This window comes from Taudactylus pleione, unplaced genomic scaffold (assembly GCF_031769625.1).
Source record: "Taudactylus pleione unplaced genomic scaffold, aTauple2 ptg001997l, whole genome shotgun sequence".
NCBI classification, from domain to species: domain Eukaryota; kingdom Metazoa; phylum Chordata; class Amphibia; order Anura; family Myobatrachidae; genus Taudactylus; species Taudactylus pleione.
This window is the reverse complement of record NW_028286393.1, coordinates 147,501-170,100: the sequence shown is the minus strand read 5'-3', so window position 1 is coordinate 170,100 and position 22,600 is coordinate 147,501. Positions and strand designations below refer to the sequence as shown.

Sequence of the window (22,600 nt, the reverse complement as noted above, 5' to 3'; positions counted from 1 at the left end):
CCTCTCTGGGAAGATTTGCTGTCTATAGTAGGTGAGTTGCAGGACCCTCTCTGGGAAGATTTGCTGTCTATAGTAGGTGAGGAGTGGGACCCTCTCTGGGAAGATTTGCTGTCTATAGTAGGTGAGGTGCAGGACCCTCTCTGGGAAGATTTGCTGTCTATAGTAGGTGAGGTGCAGGACCCTCTCTGGGAAGATTTGCTGTCTATAGTAGGTGTGGAGCGGGACCCTCTCTGGGAAGATTTGCTGTCTATAGTAGGTGAGGTGCGGGACCCTCTCTGGGAAGATTTGCTGTCTATAGTAGGTGAGGAGCGGGACCCTCTCTGGGAAGATTTGCTGTCTATAGTAAGTGAGGTGCAGGACCCTCTCTGGGAAGATTTGCTGTCTATAGTAGGTGAGGAGCAGGACCCTCTCTGGGAAGATTTGCTGTCTATAGTAGGTGAGGAGCGGGACCCTCTCTGGGAAGATTTGCTGTCTATAGTAGGTGAGGTGCAGGACCCTCTCTGGGAAGATTTGCTGTCTATAGTAGGTGAGGAGCGGGACCCTCTCTGGGAAGATTTGCTGTCTATAGTAGGTGAGGAGCAGGACCCTCTCTGGGAAGATTTGCTGTCTATAGTAGGTGAGGAGCGGGACCCTCTCTGGGAAGATTTGCTGTCTATAGTAGGTGAGGAGCGGGACCCTCTCTGGGAAGATTTGCTGTCTATAGTAGGTGAGGAGCGGGACCCTCTCTGGGAAGATTTGCTGTCTATAGTAGGTGAGGAGCGGGACCCTCTCTGGGAAGATTTGCTGTCTATAGTAGGTGAGGAGCAGGACCCTCTCTGGGAAGATTTGCTGTCTATAGTAGGTGAGGAGCAGGACCCTCTCTGGGAAGATTTGCTGTCTATACGCCTTGAAGTCCAAATGCTGCACAAATGCTTTTTCATCTGCCAGCAGTTTTGTTATTTTGAAGATAATTTTTGCAGAGATCCTAGAAGGTGAGTAATAATATTGCCGGAGTCTCCTCTGGCAGAATGATCTGGCAAGTCTTGTGCCGTGTGCTCACCAGCTGTCTTGGAAGTGATACAGTCTCTACATGATGAACCGTATATCTGCTGCGTCTTCCAGTCGGGCACTAGGACGGGGCTGTGGCCCTCTATTGCGCCAGGCCTGGTAACAGGACAGAGGTTCTGAAGGACCATCAAATATAAAATGAGTTTCCCTTGAGATCCCATGTAAAACGTGTTTAATAGAAGTTGGCTTCTCTGTTACATCAATTGATCAGTGATGGCATTAGGGGAAGCCAGTTGGGGTCTTTTGTGACTTATCAAAGTGTGGGGTGATGAGGATTCTTTTGTTGAGTCTAAGGGGTAAATTTACTAAAGTGGAATAAGTGCTTGGCTAGAAGTGCTTACTATGCCACCATCTGTAACATGACCACTAAGGGGCTAATTGGGAGCAAATTTTCCCAAAAATTTCACGCCGCTGGGTTTTTTCCGTAGGTGCGAGATTTTTCGTATGCAATTGAGTGTGAGATTTTTTTCGGCGCACAATCATTTTTTTTGAGCACTCTGCAGCCAGTATTGCTGCTGCGGAGAGCGTCCTTTGGACAGCGCTGTACTTCCCAGTCCTGGTCACTGGGCGCAGTGCCGTCCTGCGCTAGCACTGGGGAGAAGTGAGAAAGGGGGAGGTTACAGTAGTCTAAGCAGGAAGTTTTGAGAGTGTGAATGAGAGTTTTGGTTGCATCAGTGGTAAGGAAAGGAGGCATCCTGGAGGTGATCTGGAGGGGAAGTGATGGCCGAAATGTGGGGCGTAAAGGACAATTGGGGGACAGAAGAGAGGGTGATGTTACCAACCTAGTTATTATACTTATTATGCTATAACACATGTACAAATTATATTGATATCTTCAGCCAGCATTAAAAAGAGATCATATTTGCAGTGGATAAAGTATCCACTATACTGTAGACTGACAGATATAAATGCAGCTACGCCGAAACCCCATGTTCTGTACATAAAATATAATCTGCCAGTATAAATAATAAACTGTCCATGTAAAGGAAAATCCACTAATTTTAGAGTATATATTCCCTGTAAATGGATCCGCAAGGAGCAGATTTTATTTGCTTAGAGCTGCGGAATTTTAACCTGTTGGAAAAAATAATTACAGTATTTGCTGAATGACACAAATTTCATATCTTCAATCCTGTTTTGTTTTAGGCGGCGTCCTCGAATGCACCGTCTCCTGCGTTTAACGGTTTTCACTAGAATTTATTGCAGCCTCCAAACCACATTTGAGCCAATTTCAAATTGACAGGTTACTTCGATAATGCATCCTGGCTCTAATTTTCCTGTAACTCCCGACTTTGTTCTGTGGCGAAACCACTTCTGTGTTGTCGAATGGAAAAAGTCCCAGCCGGCCCTGCCAGCTCCGAGGTATTTTTGGAGAAAATGGAAATTGCATTTCCTTTTGATGCCTAATGTTTTAATAATTACAAAATCTTCATATTCTAAAGGGAACAAATTAGAATTGCATCTTTGCTTTGGGTTAAGGGACCTTTAACAATGCCAAATGTATAAATGTATTTCACTTTCTTTTCTGTTTTTTTTAATGTTCTTTTGGTTCTATTATTTTATCCTTCATTGTAATATATTTATAATAGAGACCATTCCCCGGCATAAATGCACGCAGGACTTGTGGTGCTGCAAATATATTTTGTTTCTATAAATAAGAGGTGCACAATCTGTAGGCCGAGACCCCAACATGGTATCCGGATCTGTTTTTGAGTTACCATAGAGATGTAATGCACACGGTACGGTCAGTGCAGGTATCCAACAAGGTTTGGGCTTTGACACTACCCCAGTCAGTACCAGATGAGAGAGTCAGAGATGGGTTGATGGACGAGGCACAAGGTATAGATGTTTCAGGGACTTGTTTGATTGATGGTGGTGAGGCACAAACGTAGCAGGGATTAGTATGGCTGGTGGTTGTGAGGCACCAATAGAGAGACACTAGGCATAGGAGTGACTAAGATGAGGCACTAAGCTTCGGGCACCAGTAGAGAGTTACTAGGCATAGAAATGTTGAAGACAGGTTGGTAGCAAGGCACAAGGCATCGGATGAGCGGCACTAAGCATCTGGCTCCGGTTGAGAGGCACTGGGCACCATAGTACAAGAAGCAGGGATGACTGGACACCAGCCTTTAGGAAATAGAATGTAGGTTCCAAGCTTGGAGATTTCCAGGGAGCTAAACAGCAATGCTAGCTAACACTGAAGACCTAGCACCCATCTGGTGCACTTCACAGGCCTTTATAGCCTGCAGACTGAATGGGGTGGCGGGTACTGTGATCATGTGACCGATGGGTTAAGGGATGCATATGCTCTTATCCTTCCTTCAAACAATGCTGGTGGCAGGGAAGAATATGGGGCTTCGCGGTAGCCTCCTGCCGAGCAGTGCTGTTGAGGACACAGAAGGCAGTGTACCCGATCCTGGAAAGTACACCGAAGGTCCAGAGCATGAAGCCATGATTTATAAAATACTAAATACACTATTCTCTGCCAATCCTTTTGGGGTCACAGAACAATGGAGCACTGAGCCTGAAAGAACACTGAACACAATGGAGCACTGAGGCTTGCGGTCACAAGTACAAGAAAAAAAAAGATTGTGAAGGACTAAACGTCAAACTTGTTAAGACTCTGGGTCTTCAGCATATTTTTTTCCCGGACGATGACCATGTTGCCACAAGCTATCTGTGACTCTTTCCTGCATGTATCAAATGAACAGATATGGCTACAAAAGCAAATTTTGCATCTTCCAAGAGCCAATGGTGGTGTAGTGTCTCAGCATGAGTAAAGCACGTTTATTGTGCAAAAAGTGAAGCTTCATATATACACACAATGCACATTAGACATTTGCGGAATAGCCAGTGCCAAAACTAGACACTTGTGGTTCACATTTAAAACCTTTGTTAGAGCCTCCGTGTACATGGAGCGGCCAATTTCTCACTTCCTATGGCTTACTGATGCTCCCTCTCTGGATCATACATCCTCCTCCTTCCCTCACACCCAGCTCTATCCTCTCCTCTATAGCCCTGCTCAATTCCTCATTCTCCAGCTCCATCCTCTCCTCTATCATCCTCCTCCTTCCCTCACACCCCGGCTACATCCTCTCCTCTATCCTCCTCCTCCTCCTCCTTCTCCTCCTTCTCTCACACCCAGCTCTATCCTCTCCTCTATAGCCCTGCTCAATTCCTCATTCTCCAGCTCCATCCTCTCCTCTATCCTCCTCCTCCTCCTTCTCTCACACCCAGCTCCATCCTCTCCTCCATCTCCCTCCTCCTTCCCTCACGCCCCGGCTACATCCTCTCCTCCATCTCCCTCCTCCTTCCCTCACGCCCCGGCTACATCCTCTCCTCCATCTCCCTCCTCCTTCCCTCACGCCCCGGCTACATCCTCTCCTCCATCACCCTCCTCCTTCCCTCACGCCCCGGCTACATCCTCTCCTCCATCTCCCTCCTCCTTCCCTCACGCCCCGGCTACATCCTCTCCTCCATCACCCTCCTCCTTCCCTCACGCCCCGGCTACATCCTCTCCTCCATCACCCTCCTCCTTCCCTCACGCCCCGGCTACATCCTCTCCTCCATCACCCTCCTCCTTCCCTCACGCCCCGGCTACATCCTCTCCTCCATCACCCTCCTCCTTCCCTCACGCCCCGGCTACATCCTCTCCTCCATCACCCTTCTCCTTCCCTCACGCCCCGGCTACATCCTCTCCTCCATCACCCTCCTCCTTCCCTCACGCCCCGGCTACATCCTCTCCTCCATCACCCTCCTCCTTCCCTCACGCCCCGGCTACATCCTCTCCTCCATCACCCTCCTCCTTCCCTCACGCCCCGGCTACATCCTCTCCTCCATCACCCTCCTCCTTCCCTCACGCCCCGGCTACATCCTCTCCTCCATCACCCTCCTCCTTCCCTCACGCCCCGGCTACATCCTCTCCTCCATCACCCTCCTCCTTCCCTCACGCCCCGGCTACATCCTCTCCTCCATCACCCTCCTCCTTCCCTCACGCCCCGGCTACCTCCTCTCCTCCATCACCCTCCTCCTTCCCTCACGCCCCGGCTACCTCCTCTCCTCCATCACCCTCCTCCTTCCCTCACGCCCCGGCTACCTCCTCTCCTCCATCACCCTCCTCCTTCCCTCACGCCCCGGCTACCTCCTCTCCTCCATCACCCTCCTCCTTCCCTCACGCCCCGGCTACCTCCTCTCCTCCATCACCCTCCTCCTTCCCTCACGCCCCGGCTACCTCCTCTCCTCCATCACCCTCCTCCTTCCCTCACGCCCCGGCTACCTCCTCTCCTCCATCACCCTCCTCCTTCCCTCACGCCCCGGCTACATCCTCTCCTCCATCACCCTCCTCCTTCCCTCACGCCCCGGCTACATCCTCTCCTCCATCTCCCTCCTCCTTCCCTCACACTCCAGCCCATCTTCTCCTCCATCATCCTCCTTACTTTACAGTTGCAGCTTCTCCTCACCTCTACCCCTGCGGCCTGTGCGGCCAGTGTGTGTGTAGTACACGGAGTCAGCGAAGACTGCCTGTCACTACTGCGATGATTGGCCTCAGACACGGCTGAGAGCAGAGCCCCGAGTGCGGCACGGTCATTGTGTGACAGCGGCTGCTGATCCTATCGGTGGCGGGGGCCCTTTTACTTTGGCACTATACTAGTAAGAGAGGGTGTCCGGCCCAGCAGGAAGTGTCCCGTTCTCTCAGTGGCCCAATCCGCCCCTGGTAGCTGATCCTCACTCTTTGTCACATTTGTGTTCCATGGCCTAGTCGTGCATCTTAAGGTCCATATCTTACTACCAGAGACATGCGTCTACCTCCCATATAGGCCTAAACTTGGATGAGGTAAGGGTTAACTGGGAGCCGTAGGTGGGGGTTGTTGGCTCTTGGCACTGACAGGAGGGAAAATAGAAACTGTATCTGTCAGGCAGCCAGTGAGAGCTGTGACAGGAATCCATCTCCACTCTCACTCTCTCACTCTCCCAAGCCATTTGCTTTTAAAAATACTTCAATTTCTGAGCTTTTTCTCTTCAATATCATCTCTCTATATGTAAAGCACCACAGAACTCCGCAGCGCTGACCATTCGTCATTCGCGTTTCGTATTTCTATGACTTCATATCTGCTTAAATAATACAAAGTTGCTGAAGTCTGCTTTCATACCAAAGTATTTTCTGCCAGTGACTAAACTAATCTGACTTCACTGCTCTGCAAGTAAATGGCCGGTCAGAGCCGAGCATCTGCTGTTACGCCAGTGGGGAAAACAAGTGAGTGATAACGAGATTTTAGTTGACTTGTCGGAGAGATATTTGCGTTGGGTAATCGTTAATAGCCTGTTGACGAGTCTACGCTGAGTTTTCTCAGTAGCTGAAGGCAGAACGTGTCCCTGTCTGGTCTGCAGTGCTTCCTATGAGACGGGTCCAGACAGTCGTTCAATAAGTAGAAGTCTGACAAATAAACGCAACATTCACTTTAACGGTCGTCTGTTAAAATACCAGGAACCATCTGTGTTGTTTACACTGGAATTACTCCTTATTGGTTATCTCACTTGCATTTTCTCCAAGTTTAGGGCTCTTATTTTTGTATGTATGTGTTTTTTTTTTTTTTTTTCTGGTAGTGCTCCGCACAGTCGCTGTTTTTTTGTGTAGTTTGTTTTTTGTTTTTGTATCTAGTTCCAGAAACGGGATGAAATCGGTTAAATGATTTAAGAAATGGATAAAAAACAGTCAACATCTGAACACTTATACTGAGGGGCGGATTCAATTAGAGGCGAAAAGTCGCAGGCCGGCGAAATACATTTGCCACTGCCATCTTTCGCCTGTGTGGACGCAAAGTTTTTGCTTACTTTCACAATGCGCGCACCCGCTTTTCGCCCTATTCATATACAAAACAAGTGAAAACGCATATGTGCGAATGCAGCAAATGGCGAAACTAGCGAAAAGGACAGCTTATTTGGGGGAAATCAGTCTGTACCCCATAAAAAGCCTAACTGACCCTGGAAATCAATATAGAAGTGTATTAATAGCCCTAATAAAATTATTTAGGATTCTTAAATTTAGTCAAAGGGCTGTTATATGCAAATATGCATAAGTGTGGAAGAATGTTCTAAAGCCATTTCTTTTGTATGATATTTGCTGTTATTAACTTGGGGGTATGTTTACATGGGTACTAGTATATTTTTAGAGCTCTAAAGTGCCTTTTAAAAAACTAAAAAAAAAAAAAAAAAACTCCTGTTGCAGTGTCCATGCTGGAGGGTCTCACACGGGGATAGGAACAGTAGCCGGCTGGTGACTAGATGTCTGCCCTTCACCACTAGCAACATATATTCACCGCAGCCCTTGTGGGTGCCCATCTCTGATATATTAATGTCTTTGATTCTCAATGATCCAGTTGAGGAGCTTACGCAGGACTGCCGAGAGCAGCCACAGGCCGGGGTAATTAGTACCTGCCCCCCCCCCCTTGACCTCTGACCTTAATGCTGTGTTTTTATTTTATTTTTTAAATTTAAGTAGAATTTCAGTGGAATGAGTTTTTTATACTGATGCTATTTTATTTGGTAGATGTAAACTTATATAGCAGGCAAGGACGCTAAGGAGCTGTGACATCACGTAATGCGTATCGGCTTTACCAAGCCTTTAAAGACAATTTAAATGTGCAGTGCCTGTTTCTGAAGTCGACCACACATTGAAAGACTACGAAGCTCAGAGCGACAGACAAACCTCTAGATCCGTGTTCATTTTATCCATAGAGTTAGCAGAGATGCTGTTTTTGGCCCATCGCGTGGTACAGCCGGGTCACTTCTGGCATCAATGTGGCCTGTTATTGCCATAGGCAAACGCAGGGGGGTTTCCAGTTGCCTGGAAACCCCCCTCCCCAGCCCATACCATGACCACAATTTGAATATTACTAGTGGTACATGTTCTTCTACGTATCACAAAATAAATAACTATCACCACCTGTGAATCTTTTAACATGTCAGACAGTAATAAATAGACGTGTGCACCAATTAGTATATCTGGAAAATCTGCACTGTTAGGGGTGCACTGCTATAGACCATCAATGGAGTTAATTATTAACAGATAGAGCTGTAACTAGACCTTTTGGTGCCCTGTGCCAGAACGACTTAGTGCCCCCTCCCCCTTTTTTAAATAGGGACATAAGATAGTGCACCTTAAAAAGGGCCATGGCCTCATGGAGAAGAGATAGGGGAGGCCAGGAGATGCTGGGGAAAAATAGGGACATAATATAGTGCACCTGAGAGAGGGCCATGGCCTCATGGGGAAGGGCCAGGGAAGAGATAGGGGAGGTCAGGAGATGCTGGGGATAAATAGGGACATAATATAGTGCACTTGAGAGAGGGTCATGGCCTCATGGGGAAGGGCCAGGGAAGAGATAGGGGAGGCCAGGAGATGCTGGGGATAATTAGGGACATGATATAGTGCACCTTAGAGAGGGCCATGGCCTCCTGGGGAAGGGTCAGGGAAGAGATAGGGGAGGCCAGGAGATGCAGGGGATAAACAGGAACATAATATAGTGCACCTGAGAGAGGGCCATGGCCTCCTGGAGAAGGGCCAGGGAAGAGATAGGGGAGGCCAGGAGATGCTGGGGATAAATAGGGACATAATATAGTACACCTGAGAGAGGGCCATGGCCTCATGGGGAAGGGCCAGGGAAGAGATAGGGGAGGCCAGGAGATGCCGTGGATAAATAGGGACATAATATAGTGCACCTGAGAGAGGGCCATGGCCTCATGGGGAAGGGTCAGGGAAGAGATGGGGGAGGCCAGGAGATGCTGGGGATAAATAGGGACATAATATAGTGCACCTGAGAGAGGGCCATGGCCTCCTGGGGAAGGGTCAGGGAAGAGATAGGGGAGGCCAGGAGATGCAGGGGATAAATAGGGACATAATATAGTGCACCTGAGAGAGGGCCATGGCCTCCTGGAGAAGGGCCAGGGAAGAGATAGGGGAGGCCAGGAGATGCTGGGGATAAATAGGGACATAATATAGTGCACCTGAGAGAGGGCCATGGCCTCATGGGGAAGGGCCAGGGAAGAGATAGGGGAGGCCAGGAGATGCCGTGGATAAATAGGGACATAATATAGTGCACCTGAGAGAGGGCCATGGCCTCATGGGGAAGGGTCAGGGAAGAGATGGGGGAGGCCAGGAGATGCTGGGGATAAATAGGGACATAATATAGTGCACCTGAGAGAGGGCCATGGCCTCATGGGGAAGGGCCAGGGAAGAGATAGGGGAGGCCAGGAGATGCTGGGGATAAATAGGGACATAATATAGTGCACCTGAGAGAGGGCCATGGCCTCATGGGGAAGGGCCAGGGAAGAGATAGGGGAGGCCAGGAGATGCTGGGGATAAATAGGGACATAATATAGTGCACCTGAGAGAGGGCCATGGCCTCATGGGGAAGGGCCAGGGAAGAGATAGGGGAGGCCAGGAGATGCTGGGGATAAATAGGGACATAATATAGTGCACCTGAGAGAGGGACATGGCCTCATGGGGAAGGGTCAGGGAAGAGATAGGGAAGGCCAGGAGATGCTGGGGATAAATAGGGACATAATATAGTGCACCTGAGAGAGGGCCATGGCCTCATGGGGAAGGGCCAGGGAAGAGATAGGGGAGGCCAGGAGATGCTGGGGATAAATAGGGACATAATATAGTGCACCTGAGAGAGGGCCATGGCCTCATGGGGAAGGGCCAGGGAAGAGATAGGGGAGGCCAGGAGATGCTGGGGATAAATAGGGACATAATATAGTGCACCTGAGAGAGGACCATGGCCTCATGGGGAAGGGTCAGAGAAGAGATAGGGGAGGCCAGGAGATGCTGGGGATAAAAGAAGAGGAAGCTACAAGTGAGAATGATAACAGACAGGAAAATTCATAGGCCCAAACAGTGCCCCCTGCCCTGCGGTGCCCTGTGCCATGGCACTGGTCGCACTACCCTAGTTAACGCCCTGATTATTAATACTGTATAATAATATGCTATCCAGTGCATAAGGAGACCGATATGTACATATATGTCCAGGGCAGTGATAGGTTCTTCTGCTTCTCCCTCAGACTCCAAGACTTGCTCCAATGCTCTGGAATGGTGACACACAATACACTATGTATGACACATATAATGGGTTACTGTGATCACTGGTCCTGTATATGCTGGAATTATGACACACAATACACTAGGTATGACACATATAATGGGTTACTGTGATCGCTGGTCCTGTATATGCTGGAATTATGACACACAATACACTATGTATGACGCATATAATGGGTTACTGTGATCGCTGGTCCTGTATATGCTGGAATTATGACACATAATACACTAGGTATGACACATATAATGGGTTACTGTGATCACTGGTCCTGTATATGCTGGAATTATGACACACAATACACTATGTATGACACATATAATGGGTTACTGTGATCACTGGTCCTGTATATGCTGGAATTATGACACACAATACACTATGTATGACACATATAATGGCTGACTGTGATCACTGGTCCTGTATATGCTGGAATTATGACACACAATACACTATGTATGACACATATAATGGCTGACTGTGATCACTGGTCCTGTATATGCTGGAATTATGACACACAATACACTATGTATGACGCATATAATGGCTGACTGTGATCACTGGTCCTGTATATGCTGGAATTATGACACACAATACACTATGTATGACACATATAATGGGTTACTGTGATCTCTGGTCCTGTATATGCTGGAATTATGACACACAATACACTATGTATGACACATATAATGGGTTACTGTGATCACTGGTCCTGTATATGCTGGAATTATGACACACAATACACTATGTATGACACATATAATGGGTTACTGTGATCTCTGGTCCTGTATATGCTGGAATTATGACACACAATACACTATGTATGACACATATAATGGGTTACTGTGATCACTGGTCCTGTATATGCTGGAATTATGACACACAATACACTATGTATGACACATATAATGGCTGACTGTGATCACTGGTCCTGTATATGCTGGAATTATGACACACAATACACTATGTATGACACATATAATGGGTTACTGTGATCTCTGGTCCTGTATATGCTGGAATTATGACACACAATACACTATGTATGACACATATAATGGGTTACTGTGATCACTGGTCCTGTATATGCTGGAATTATGACACACAATACACTATGTATGACGCATATAATGGGTTACTGTGATCACTGGTCCTGTATATGCTGGAATTATGACACACAATACACTATGTATGACGCATATAATGGGTTACTGTGATCACTGGTCCTGTATATGCTGGAATTATGACACACAATACACTATGTATGACACATATAATGGGTTACTGTGATCACTGGTCCTGTATATGCTGGAATTATGACACACAATACACTATGTATGACGCATATAATGGCTGACTGTGATCACTGGTCCTGTATATGCTGGAATTATGACACACAATACACTATGTATGACACATATAATGGGTTACTGTGATCTCTGGTCCTGTATATGCTGGAATTATGACACACAATACACTATGTATGACGCATATAATGGCTGACTGTGATCACTGGTCCTGTATATGCTGGAATTATGACACACAATACACTATGTATGACACATATAATGGGTTACTGTGATCTCTGGTCCTGTATATGCTGGAATTATGACACACAATACACTATGTATGACACATATAATGGGTTACTGTGATCACTGGTCCTGTATATGCTGGAATTATGACACACAATACACTATGTATGACACATATAATGGGTTACTGTGATCTCTGGTCCTGTATATGCTGGAATTATGACACACAATACACTATGTATGACACATATAATGGGTTACTGTGATCACTGGTCCTGTATATGCTGGAATTATGACACACAATACACTATGTATGACACATATAATGGTTACTGTGGTCACTGGTCCTGTATATGCTGGAATTATGACACACAATACACTATGTATGACACATATAATGGGTTACTGTGATCACTGGTCCTGTATATGCTGGAATTATGACACACAATACACTATGTATGACACATATAATGGGTTACTGTGATCTCTGGTCCTGTATATGCTGGAATTATGACACACAATACACTATGTATGACGCATATAATGGCTGACTGTGATCACTGGTCCTGTATATGCTGGAATTATGACACACAATACACTATGTATGACACATATAATGGGTTACTGTGATCTCTGGTCCTGTATATGCTGGAATTATGACACACAATACACTATGTATGACGCATATAATGGCTGACTGTGATCACTGGTCCTGTATATGCTGGAATTATGACACACAATACACTATGTATGACGCATATAATGGGTTACTGTGATCTCTGGTCCTGTATATGCTGGAATTATGACACACAATACACTATGTATGACACATATAATGGGTTACTGTGATCACTGGTCCTGTATATGCTGGAATTATGACACACAATACACTATGTATGACACATATAATGGGTTACTGTGATCTCTGGTCCTGTATATGCTGGAATTATGACACACAATACACTATGTATGACGCATATAATGGGTTACTGTGATCACTGGTCCTGTATATGCTGGAATTATGACACACAATACACTATGTATGACACATATAATGGTTACTGTGGTCACTGGTCCTGTATATGCTGGAATTATGACACACAATACACTATGTATGACACATATAATGGGTTACTGTGATCACTGGTCCTGTATATGCTGGAATTATGACACACAATACACTATGTATGACACATATAATGGGTTACTGTGATCTCTGGTCCTGTATATGCTGGAATTATGACACACAATACACTATGTATGACACATATAATGGGTTACTGTGATCACTGGTCCTGTATATGCTGGAATTATGACACACAATACACTATGTATGACGCATATAATGGGTTACTGTGATCACTGGTCCTGTATATGCTGGAATTATGACACACAATACACTATGTATGACGCATATAATGGGTTACTGTGATCACTGGTCCTGTATATGCTGGAATTATGACACACAATACACTATGTATGACACATATAATGGGTTACTGTGATCACTGGTCCTGTATATGCTGGAATTATGACACACAATACACTATGTATGACACATATAATGGCTGACTGTGATCACTGGTCCTGTATATGCTGGAATTATGACACACAATACACTATGTATGACACATATAATGGCTGACTGTGATCACTGGTCCTGTATATGCTGGAATTATGACACACAATACACTATGTATGACGCATATAATGGCTGACTGTGATCACTGGTCCTGTATATGCTGGAATTATGACACACAATACACTATGTATGACACATATAATGGGTTACTGTGATCTCTGGTCCTGTATATGCTGGAATTATGACACACAATACACTATGTATGACACATATAATGGGTTACTGTGATCACTGGTCCTGTATATGCTGGAATTATGACACACAATACACTATGTATGACACATATAATGGGTTACTGTGATCTCTGGTCCTGTATATGCTGGAATTATGACACACAATACACTATGTATGACACATATAATGGGTTACTGTGATCACTGGTCCTGTATATGCTGGAATTATGACACACAATACACTATGTATGACACATATAATGGGTTACTGTGATCACTGGTCCTGTATATGCTGGAATTATGACACACAATACACTATGTATGACACATATAATGGCTGACTGTGATCACTGGTCCTGTATATGCTGGAATTATGACACACAATACACTATGTATGACGCATATAATGGCTGACTGTGATCACTGGTCCTGTATATGCTGGAATTATGACACACAATACACTATGTATGACACATATAATGGGTTACTGTGATCTCTGGTCCTGTATATGCTGGAATTATGACACACAATACACTATGTATGACACATATAATGGGTTACTGTGATCGCTGGTCCTGTATATGCTGGAATTATGACACACAATACACTATGTATGACACATATAATGGCTGACTGTGATCACTGGTCCTGTATATGCTGGAATTATGACACACAATACACTATGTATGACACATATAATGGGTTACTGTGATCGCTGGTCCTGTATATGCTGGAATTATGACACACAATACACTATGTATGACACATATAATGGCTGACTGTGATCACTGGTCCTGTATATGCTGGAATTAGGACACACAATACACTATGTATGACACATATACTGGGTTACTGTGATCGCTGGTCCTGTATATGCTGGAATTATGATACACAATACACTATGTATGACACATATAATGGGTTACTGTGATCGCTGGTCCTGTATATGCTGGATATATGACACACAATACACTATGTATGACACATATACTGGGTTACTGTGATCGCTGGTCCTGTATATACTGGAATTATGATACACAATACACTATGTATGACACATATAATGGCTGACTGTGATTGCTGGTCCTCTACATGCTGGAATTATGACACACAATACACTATGTATGATGCATATTAAAGTTGGATAAGTGATAATTTTACCCTCTTCATGGACTGGCCACACTCGCTCTAAAGTCAAGCATTTGGAAACCTCCCTCTAGGAATCCTGCGTTTGCCACTAATTACGGTCAGAAAATACCCACGCATTGGTCAATAGCATTTGCCAACATGTTTAGCAATAATCCTCTCACTACATTCTGATCATTATCGGGAACTGTGGTCGTTTCCACTTCCTGAGAGTATTATAAGTGTAATATGGACGTGGAGGTAACGGTGTAATATGGACGTGTAGGTAACGGTGTAGTATGGACGTGGAGGTAACGGTGTGATATGGACGTGGAGGTAACGGTGTAATATGGACATGGAGGTAACGGTGTAATATGGACGTGGAGGTAACGGTGTAATATGGACGTGGAGGTAACGGTGTAGTATGGACGTGGAGGTAACTGTATAATATGGACGTGGAGGTAACGGAGTAGTATGGACGTGGAGGTAACTGTATAATATGGACGTGGCGGTAACGGTGTAATATGGACGTGGAGGTAACTGTGTAATATGGACGTGGAGGTAACTGTGTAATATGGACGTGGAGGTAACGGTGTAATATGGACGTGGAGGTAACGGTGTGATATGGACGTGGAGGTAACGGTGTGATATGGACGTGGAGGTAACGGTGTGATATGGACGTGGAGGTAACGGTGTGATATGGACGTGGGGGTAACGGTGTGATATGGACGTGGAGGTAACTGTGTAATTTGGACGTGGAGGTAATGGTCAGTCACCTATTCCGGTTGAATAGCCGGAAACGCCAAATGCTTGGCAGTAACCTCCGCTCCCAGCACAGGTTCTGCACAATGCAATAATGATCAAGTACTGTGCTCCCTCCAAGAGTCCCCATCCGGCCTCATTGCTAGAGAACTGGGTGTGTGACGGGGACAGACTGCTAAACTCGCTGATTTATCAAAGTTCATTATTGCACGTTATTAGTTAGAATCGTGTAACACTGTTATGCTGCTGACTGACCAGGCGGGTGTGACACAACATGAGAGCGTGTAAGATACATGACTGAGGTTACCCTGCAGTGCCCGATGGGCAGTAACTGAGGCGGGCACGCTGATGTCATCTCTGTCTTGTTTTGCAGGAACTCGCCAGCTGCGGCTGGAACAAGAAGGAAAAACACATCCTCGCCCCAAACGTTGTCGCCTTCACCAGACGATTTAACCAGGTACCAGCTGCTCAGTGGGTACTGCGGGGGGGACACAGAGCGTGAGACAATGAAAACTAATATCTGATAGGTTACGTCACTTACAGTATGCGCCCTTTGTGGTATGTCATCAAATCAGCGCACATTGGAGTTGATGCAGAACTGGAAGCCGATTGGTTGTAATTGCTGCCAGCTTGTGTGTGCGTAACTATATGCGTATATTCCCCTGTATCCCGAGGTGCGGCCAGATCGCCTCTATCCTTATGATTGGGTTCATAGTTGTTATTTTTGGATTGTTGGAGGAAACTGGAGCATCAGGAAGAAACTGGAGCAAACGTGAGAACATACAAACTACACACAGCTAGGGTCATGGTGGGAATCAAATCCAAAGGCCTCAGTGCTATGGGGCAGTAATGCACTACACTAACCATGCTGCCTGTTATTACATTAGTGCTCACACACTCAGCGGACTGTAATAAAGAACAAATTGGTCTCTAGACAGTAGCGCAGTTTTGGGTGTTTTCCCATCGTCATGATTCCACCAGCAGTGCTCCCAAATAAAGCACACTACCTGTATCTTTGAGAAACGGCTTTAAAGCTGATACCGGAGCAGGTAAATATTGATCTTGCTATAGACCCCTTAACAGAAGCCTGTCCAACATGCAGTGCTCCAACGTGTGTGCGATGTAATGAGGAATTGGCGATTGCTTAATCATTCATCGTAACTGGGAAGTATCTTCTGCTGGGTTCTGACTCTATATTTTTATTATTGGTTTTCATTTGCCTACAATAAATATGAAATGTTTATGTGACTTCATGCACCAGACTCACATATGGCAATGGTCTGCGCCAAGTCCGGACCTCCCCACTTCTATTCAATCAAATGTCTCTTGGAACCAAAACCCATTGTCCCCCTTTAGGTTCAGATAAAGCAGTCAGACAAGTGGCTTCCAAAAGTGCCGGGGTAACTATCCGGCAAAGCACAGTGACCAGCATGGCTGCCTCGCAACACTGGGGTCATGGGTTCAACCAGGACACTATCTTTGTGGAGTTTGTGTGTGTGTGTGTGTGTGTGTGTGTGTGTCTGTAGTTGGGAATTTACACTACTACTTAATTGTTCAGAACTTTATGTATTACGGGGTTTTGTGCAGATAATAGATCTCATACTGTACCTGTATAACTCCTGAGACATATATAACACTTATCTCGGTGACTATGGGGTCTATGTACTAAGCCTTGGTGAGAGATGGACGGAGATGAAGTACCAACCAATCAGCTCCTAACTGTCATCTTACAGGCTGTGAGCCTGATTCAGAGCCGGACGCTCTGACAGAGCACTCGCTCTGAATCAGGGCCGGTCTTTTCAGCTATAGCGCGCGGCTAGGAAGATAGTCGCGATGGTCAAGACCATCGCGACCATCGGGCTTGCGACGAGACCCTTGTGGTAGGGTCTCGTTGCCACAAGCCCCAGAGAGCTTTCGGCTCAAACAGAGCCGAAAGCTCTGTCATGTCAGTGGGGCCGGCTCCAGACAGTAGGCGTTCTCATGGGAACGCCTCCGTCTGGGCAGCCACCCCCCCCCTGGCCCGCCCACCAAAGGGGGCGTGCTGTCACTCAACATCGTCAGCGCGCCCCCTTTGGTGCGAGACCCTGAGCGACGGCTTGCCCGTCGCTATCCGGGTCTCGCGCATGTGCTCTGGGCCACCATCGACCCAGTTGCGAGCGCTCAGCGCTTGCGACCGGGTCTGAATCAGGCCCTGTGTTTGATAAATGTTAGGAGCTGATTGGTTTGTACTTTATCTTTCTCCAAGGCTCTGTACTAGACCCCTTAAACACTTTATCTCAGTGAGTGCTATTAAAGGTTCCTTTATATTAAAGCTGAATGGCAATCGCTGCAGTTTTGGTTTAGTACACCCCTCTAAAATGACATCCGCAATCTGGCAGCACTTAGCTATTGCCTGCGACCCCAAGCTAATTGCTGATTGCCATCTCCCTGCCGCAGTGCTGATATTTGCAGTGCACACTCTCCAGCCCAGGGAGATCAGACTGCTCTATACATTAATGGAAGGTGGTGCTGGGGATCTGTTTATCATCTGTGAAATCATCTGCAGTTATTGCATTCAGGAGACTTCCATTACCAGGAATATATGTTTGTATAATCTTTCCTCTTCGTTCATATAGCGCCATTGCTGAAGTCTCTTGTTTCCAAAATAGCTGCGAGTGTTATTGCCGGTAGTTACGAGGCCCCTTTTATTGCGTGGTGCAGATCGTATAGAGGCGTTGCTGAAAATTACTGGAGATTAGTTGCAGCTTTCCCCACGCACCTCTGGTTTTCGTCAAAAATAAAGAGGGAGACAAATATAGACGGCACTTATAATGTGTGTGCATGTCTAATAAGGAATTTAGACTGTAAGCTCCACTGGGACAGGATGCGAATCATGATTATATATTCTCTATGCAACGCCATGTAATGACCGGGGCTATAGAATGACCTGGGATAAAGGCTTCAGAATGGGAACCGGGCTCAGTCCTGTCCATTTATTTGTGAATGACCCTGTAGATGGCGTGGACAGTAGGGCGTCCATATTTGGTGGTGGCACTAAGCCATGTTGGGTTGTTGGTACAGGGCAGGGTAGTGACAGCTACTGAAAGATTAGACCCGATGTACGGACTGTAATGCAGATGCCCGTAGGTTTATGCTCCTGGTTGTGGTGATAACAATACGTCTTGCACATTGTATAGACTATAATAGGGGACAGTTGTGATGGAGAAGGGCCTATCGGTGATTATAAGTAACAGTAATATGTAGCAGCACAGCGCCGGGCAGCAGTGCCAAATGGTATACAATACTGAGATGCGTATAAAGAGATTGCATGCCCACTACTCTAACATATTACCATTGTGAAGTCATCTTTAATTTGGGCACAGATTTGGCCACCTTTGAAAGGAGAACTTGAGAGGATTCAGAGGAGGCAAACTTAAACGTGGGCTGTCATGGCGCCTTGATAGTGTAGCATCCTCCTGCCGCGTCTTACCTTGTTACATGGGCCATGACTGTAACAATGGTGAAGTTGTGGAATTCCCTACCCCATGGGGAATCAGGCAATGGGTACACAATGGATACACGCTGAGGTTCGTGTTGTAGTGACCTCAATTATCTGGCACCAAAAAATGTGTCTTAAGGAGGTTAATGAACGTGTACACTCTGAGATGTAATCACATACCACATTGCGGTGGATAAATGACCATGATTAGGTCATTCTTATGTAGGATGCAGAGTCTCTACCCCCTGCCCACCAAACACGATCTGTCTATTAAGCAATAAACTTTCTCTCTGATGCAAATGCTTGGCCTTAAGATCTGCTGGCGATACCACAGCGATACGTAGCGGAGGCACAGGCGCTGGCGCTGTATTGGCGTCTGTCAGTCATGTGGGGATGGCATTGCTGAGCGCTCACCAACTTTGTGGGTGAAGGAGAATAATTTAAATGACCAGGAACTTTCTAAGGGGTCCGTTAAAATGACAACTCCATCTGATGTGTCCTTCAGAACGAGAGGCGTCTTTGTGTCATCTTCCTGATAAAATACATTAATAAAGATGAATAATTACCAGGCTCGTCCCAACTAATCACTGCCCTCTGTTCTGTCCCAGAAGACTAGTCTGCAGATGGAGCAGGCTGTGTTGATGCTAGTGGCGAGGGAGTATGACGACGTGCAGAATAACAGCGTAGCGGGTCTATTTTCCTGTGTATTATGTGAGTTTGGGATGATCCCCCAAATCCTCCGGCTGAATGCAGGAACAGCACCATGCTCATCGCTGTGCCTGATGGTGGGTAAGGAGGGGGCACAGCTCGGATACTGGTGAGGCAGAGCGGCATAACACCAGCTATACAACTGAAAGACGTTTAGACTCTTACAGATACTTGTTGTTACCTGTAACCTAAAAAAGAACAGTGCACAGGGCTCCGTGGCTCGCCTGCCTTTATCTGTATGTTTTATGTATGGAATTTATTACTTTTATCTTCCCTAAGAGTCCTAGAAATGATACTATGGAAAGTAGCTGCTTATTACAGCACAAGGGTCATAAAAAGATCATAGTTACATAATATAGCAGAGACCCGAAAGGGGCCCCTCCAGCCACAAAGTGCTTTACGTATGCAGCAGGGACTGTGCACTTTAATCTGCGCTTGGCCGGTTATCATGTATCTTAGCTCATTTTTACATAACCTGGAAAAAATGACGGCTCGCTATTAATGAGGGACAAGGCGCCTGCTGTGCGGAGGGGGAGGAGGAGGGGGGTATAAACAAGTTTATATGCCAATACATTATATAGTATTTTGCATGGTTCTGAAGAATAGGAGGGACCCCTTCACAGCTTCTCCATCTGGTTACACCAAATAAAGACTGTTTGTAACTCATTAATTCTCCTAACGCTAAACAGTGCTGAGACGGGAGGGTGGGTTTGCCATTAACTTTCCATCCTGACTGGAGAGGGGTTAATTCACGGCGCCGCCCCAATAACTTGCAGCCATATGACGTCGTTTTCTGTTAATATTAGGCAGGGAGCACTGTATGTTTACATAGATTGTATGTAAGCGATTGCGTTATACAGTGCAAGGTTCCCAGCAGCACAGAGTATATCAGGAGATGAGGGATGTGTTAGTGAGGACAGGGCTGCATGGGACAGGGGCAGTGACATGATGTGAGGAGGGGAATGGAGGCAGCAGGAAGCCACATACTGAGAGTTGTTATATAGTGGGAGGAGCAGGGTCCCAGGCAGCACAGAGTATATCAGGAGATGAGTGATGTGTTAGTGAGGACAGGGCTGCATGGGACAGGGGCAGTGACATGATGTGAGGAGGGGAATGGAGGCAGCAGGAAGCCACATACTGAGAGTTGTTATATAGTGGAAGGAGCAGGGTCCCCCAGCAGCACAGAGTATATCAGGATATGAGTGATGTGTTAGTAAGGATAGGGCTGCATGTGACAGGGGCAGTGACATGTGACAGTCCCGTTTTTGGGTACAGCCCCACTGTTCCACCCGCGGGCCAAAGTGTCCCACCGGTGGTCTGAAGGTTGGGCACCCTCAGCGCCGCAGCTGTGCACCCATGCCGGCCCCGGAAAAGAGGAATGGCGCGCGGCATCCATTCAGTGCAGGGAGAGGGCTGGGGGCAGCCCAGCTACTGGAGGAGTGCTGGGCTTGCCCCCAGCCTGACGTTAAATGGGAGGTGTACCATATGGGCATGCCCCCCAAATACCGTCAGTTAGGGGACGTGATCTATGGTAATTAGGCCACGTCCTCTTTTGGCCGTGTGCAGGGTTAGGGGGCGTCTGAGTCCCTGTCTGGGTACCATCACACTGCTAATAGGTTCTGAGCCCCAGGTCACTGGTGCTATCACACTGCTAATAGCTAGGACTCAGGAGGGTCCCGCATGATAGGGTCTCACATGATAGGGTCTCGCATGATGGGGTCTCACATGATAGGGTCTCGCATGATGGGGTCTCACATGATAGGGTCCCGCCAATCCTAATGAATGCTGGTTTCAGCATGTAAATTTCCTTTCTGATTATATGCCGTTTACAATGAACCTCCTTTTCTCTACATCCTGTTTAGTGTATAAGTTCTGTCACCTGTATAAGATGTCGTTGGCAGCAGCGTGGGGCTGTGGAGCATTTAATAACTAAAAATAAATGCAAATGTTTTGATAGTGCATAAGTATCAGGATGCCGGCGTCTTCACGCAGTGTCAGAGCCGCTCAGTCTGATCATTCACCATATGAATAGTCCTATAATGTATATAATGTACGTCATCGTCTGCACCCAGTGAGATTTGATTTGTAAAGAACTACAAACCCCATCATCCTCTACCAGTAACTTGAAAGTGTTGGAAAGTCTCAGGTTTGTATATTGCTGACTGATTGACAGATGTGGGGACAATGAGGAGGGGGGGGCCATCTTTGTAACTCATCTCATTATGCCCAACCCTCTGTGCTTACTTCCGCTGGGTCCCCCTGCTTTTATTGGGGACCCCTGCTGGGTCTGCTCTAAGTGCCCCTTCAGACTGACTGTTTCCCCATTTATAGTGCTGACTATAACGTGTTATAACATGTTTTTATATTTCCTTGCTCTTTTTTTTTCAGGTCAGTTTCTGGGTTGTACGAGAAATTTTAACGACGCAGACGTTAAAAATTAGAGCTGAAATCCTGAGCCATTTCATCAAGCTAGCCAAGGTGCGTGCGGTGTTCTTCCATCTTCTAAACTGTTACATTCTAATCAGTTGCTATGGGCAACACCTACTTTTCTAGACAATTACGCAGAAATGCCCCCTCTGTGGGAACAGTGTATTTTGTGCATATGGGATGTAGTCAGGATCCTGGCAGTGACCATCCCGACGGTCACAGTACTGGCTCCGGAATCCCGTCAGGGCTAGGTACTAGGGGGAGGGTTAGGGCTAGGTACTAGGGGGAGGGTTAGGGCTAGGTACTAGGGGGTTAGGCTGCGGTAGGGGATGGTTAGGGTTAATAATCAGTTGTTAGAATTTATGGGGGAGATGTATTAACGGCAAAATGCGGTAAAACCCCCGAAAATGCCGTTTTCGGGGGTTTTACCGCATTCCCCGTATGTATTAAGCAGCAGAATGCGCTGCATTCTGCTGCTTCGCGTCGCTAGGTAACGCCACCTTCAGGAGGCGTTACCCAATAGAAGCCTATGGGCTTCTTAGCGCGACGCTCGGGGCCGGGAGGGATCCGATCGGATCCCTCCCATGAGCGCCCGCGGCCTTCTGCGCATGCGCAGA

At 46.5% G+C, this 22,600-nt stretch overlaps 1 protein-coding gene across 1 annotated transcript in view; it reads left to right on the top strand.

The window, feature by feature from the left end:
* The window catches only part of RALGPS1 (Ral GEF with PH domain and SH3 binding motif 1), a gene marked incomplete at its 3' end in the record, with an annotated part of 253,237 nt that overhangs the window by 90,199 nt on the left and 140,438 nt on the right, over window positions 1-22,600 (top strand). Inside the window, exons 6-7 of the mRNA XM_088465567.1 lie at window positions 15,744-15,827; window positions 21,945-22,034. Coding sequence (XP_088321693.1) covers window positions 15,744-15,827; window positions 21,945-22,034 — 174 coding nt within the window. The remainder of the gene's footprint in view (window positions 1-15,743; window positions 15,828-21,944; window positions 22,035-22,600) is intronic.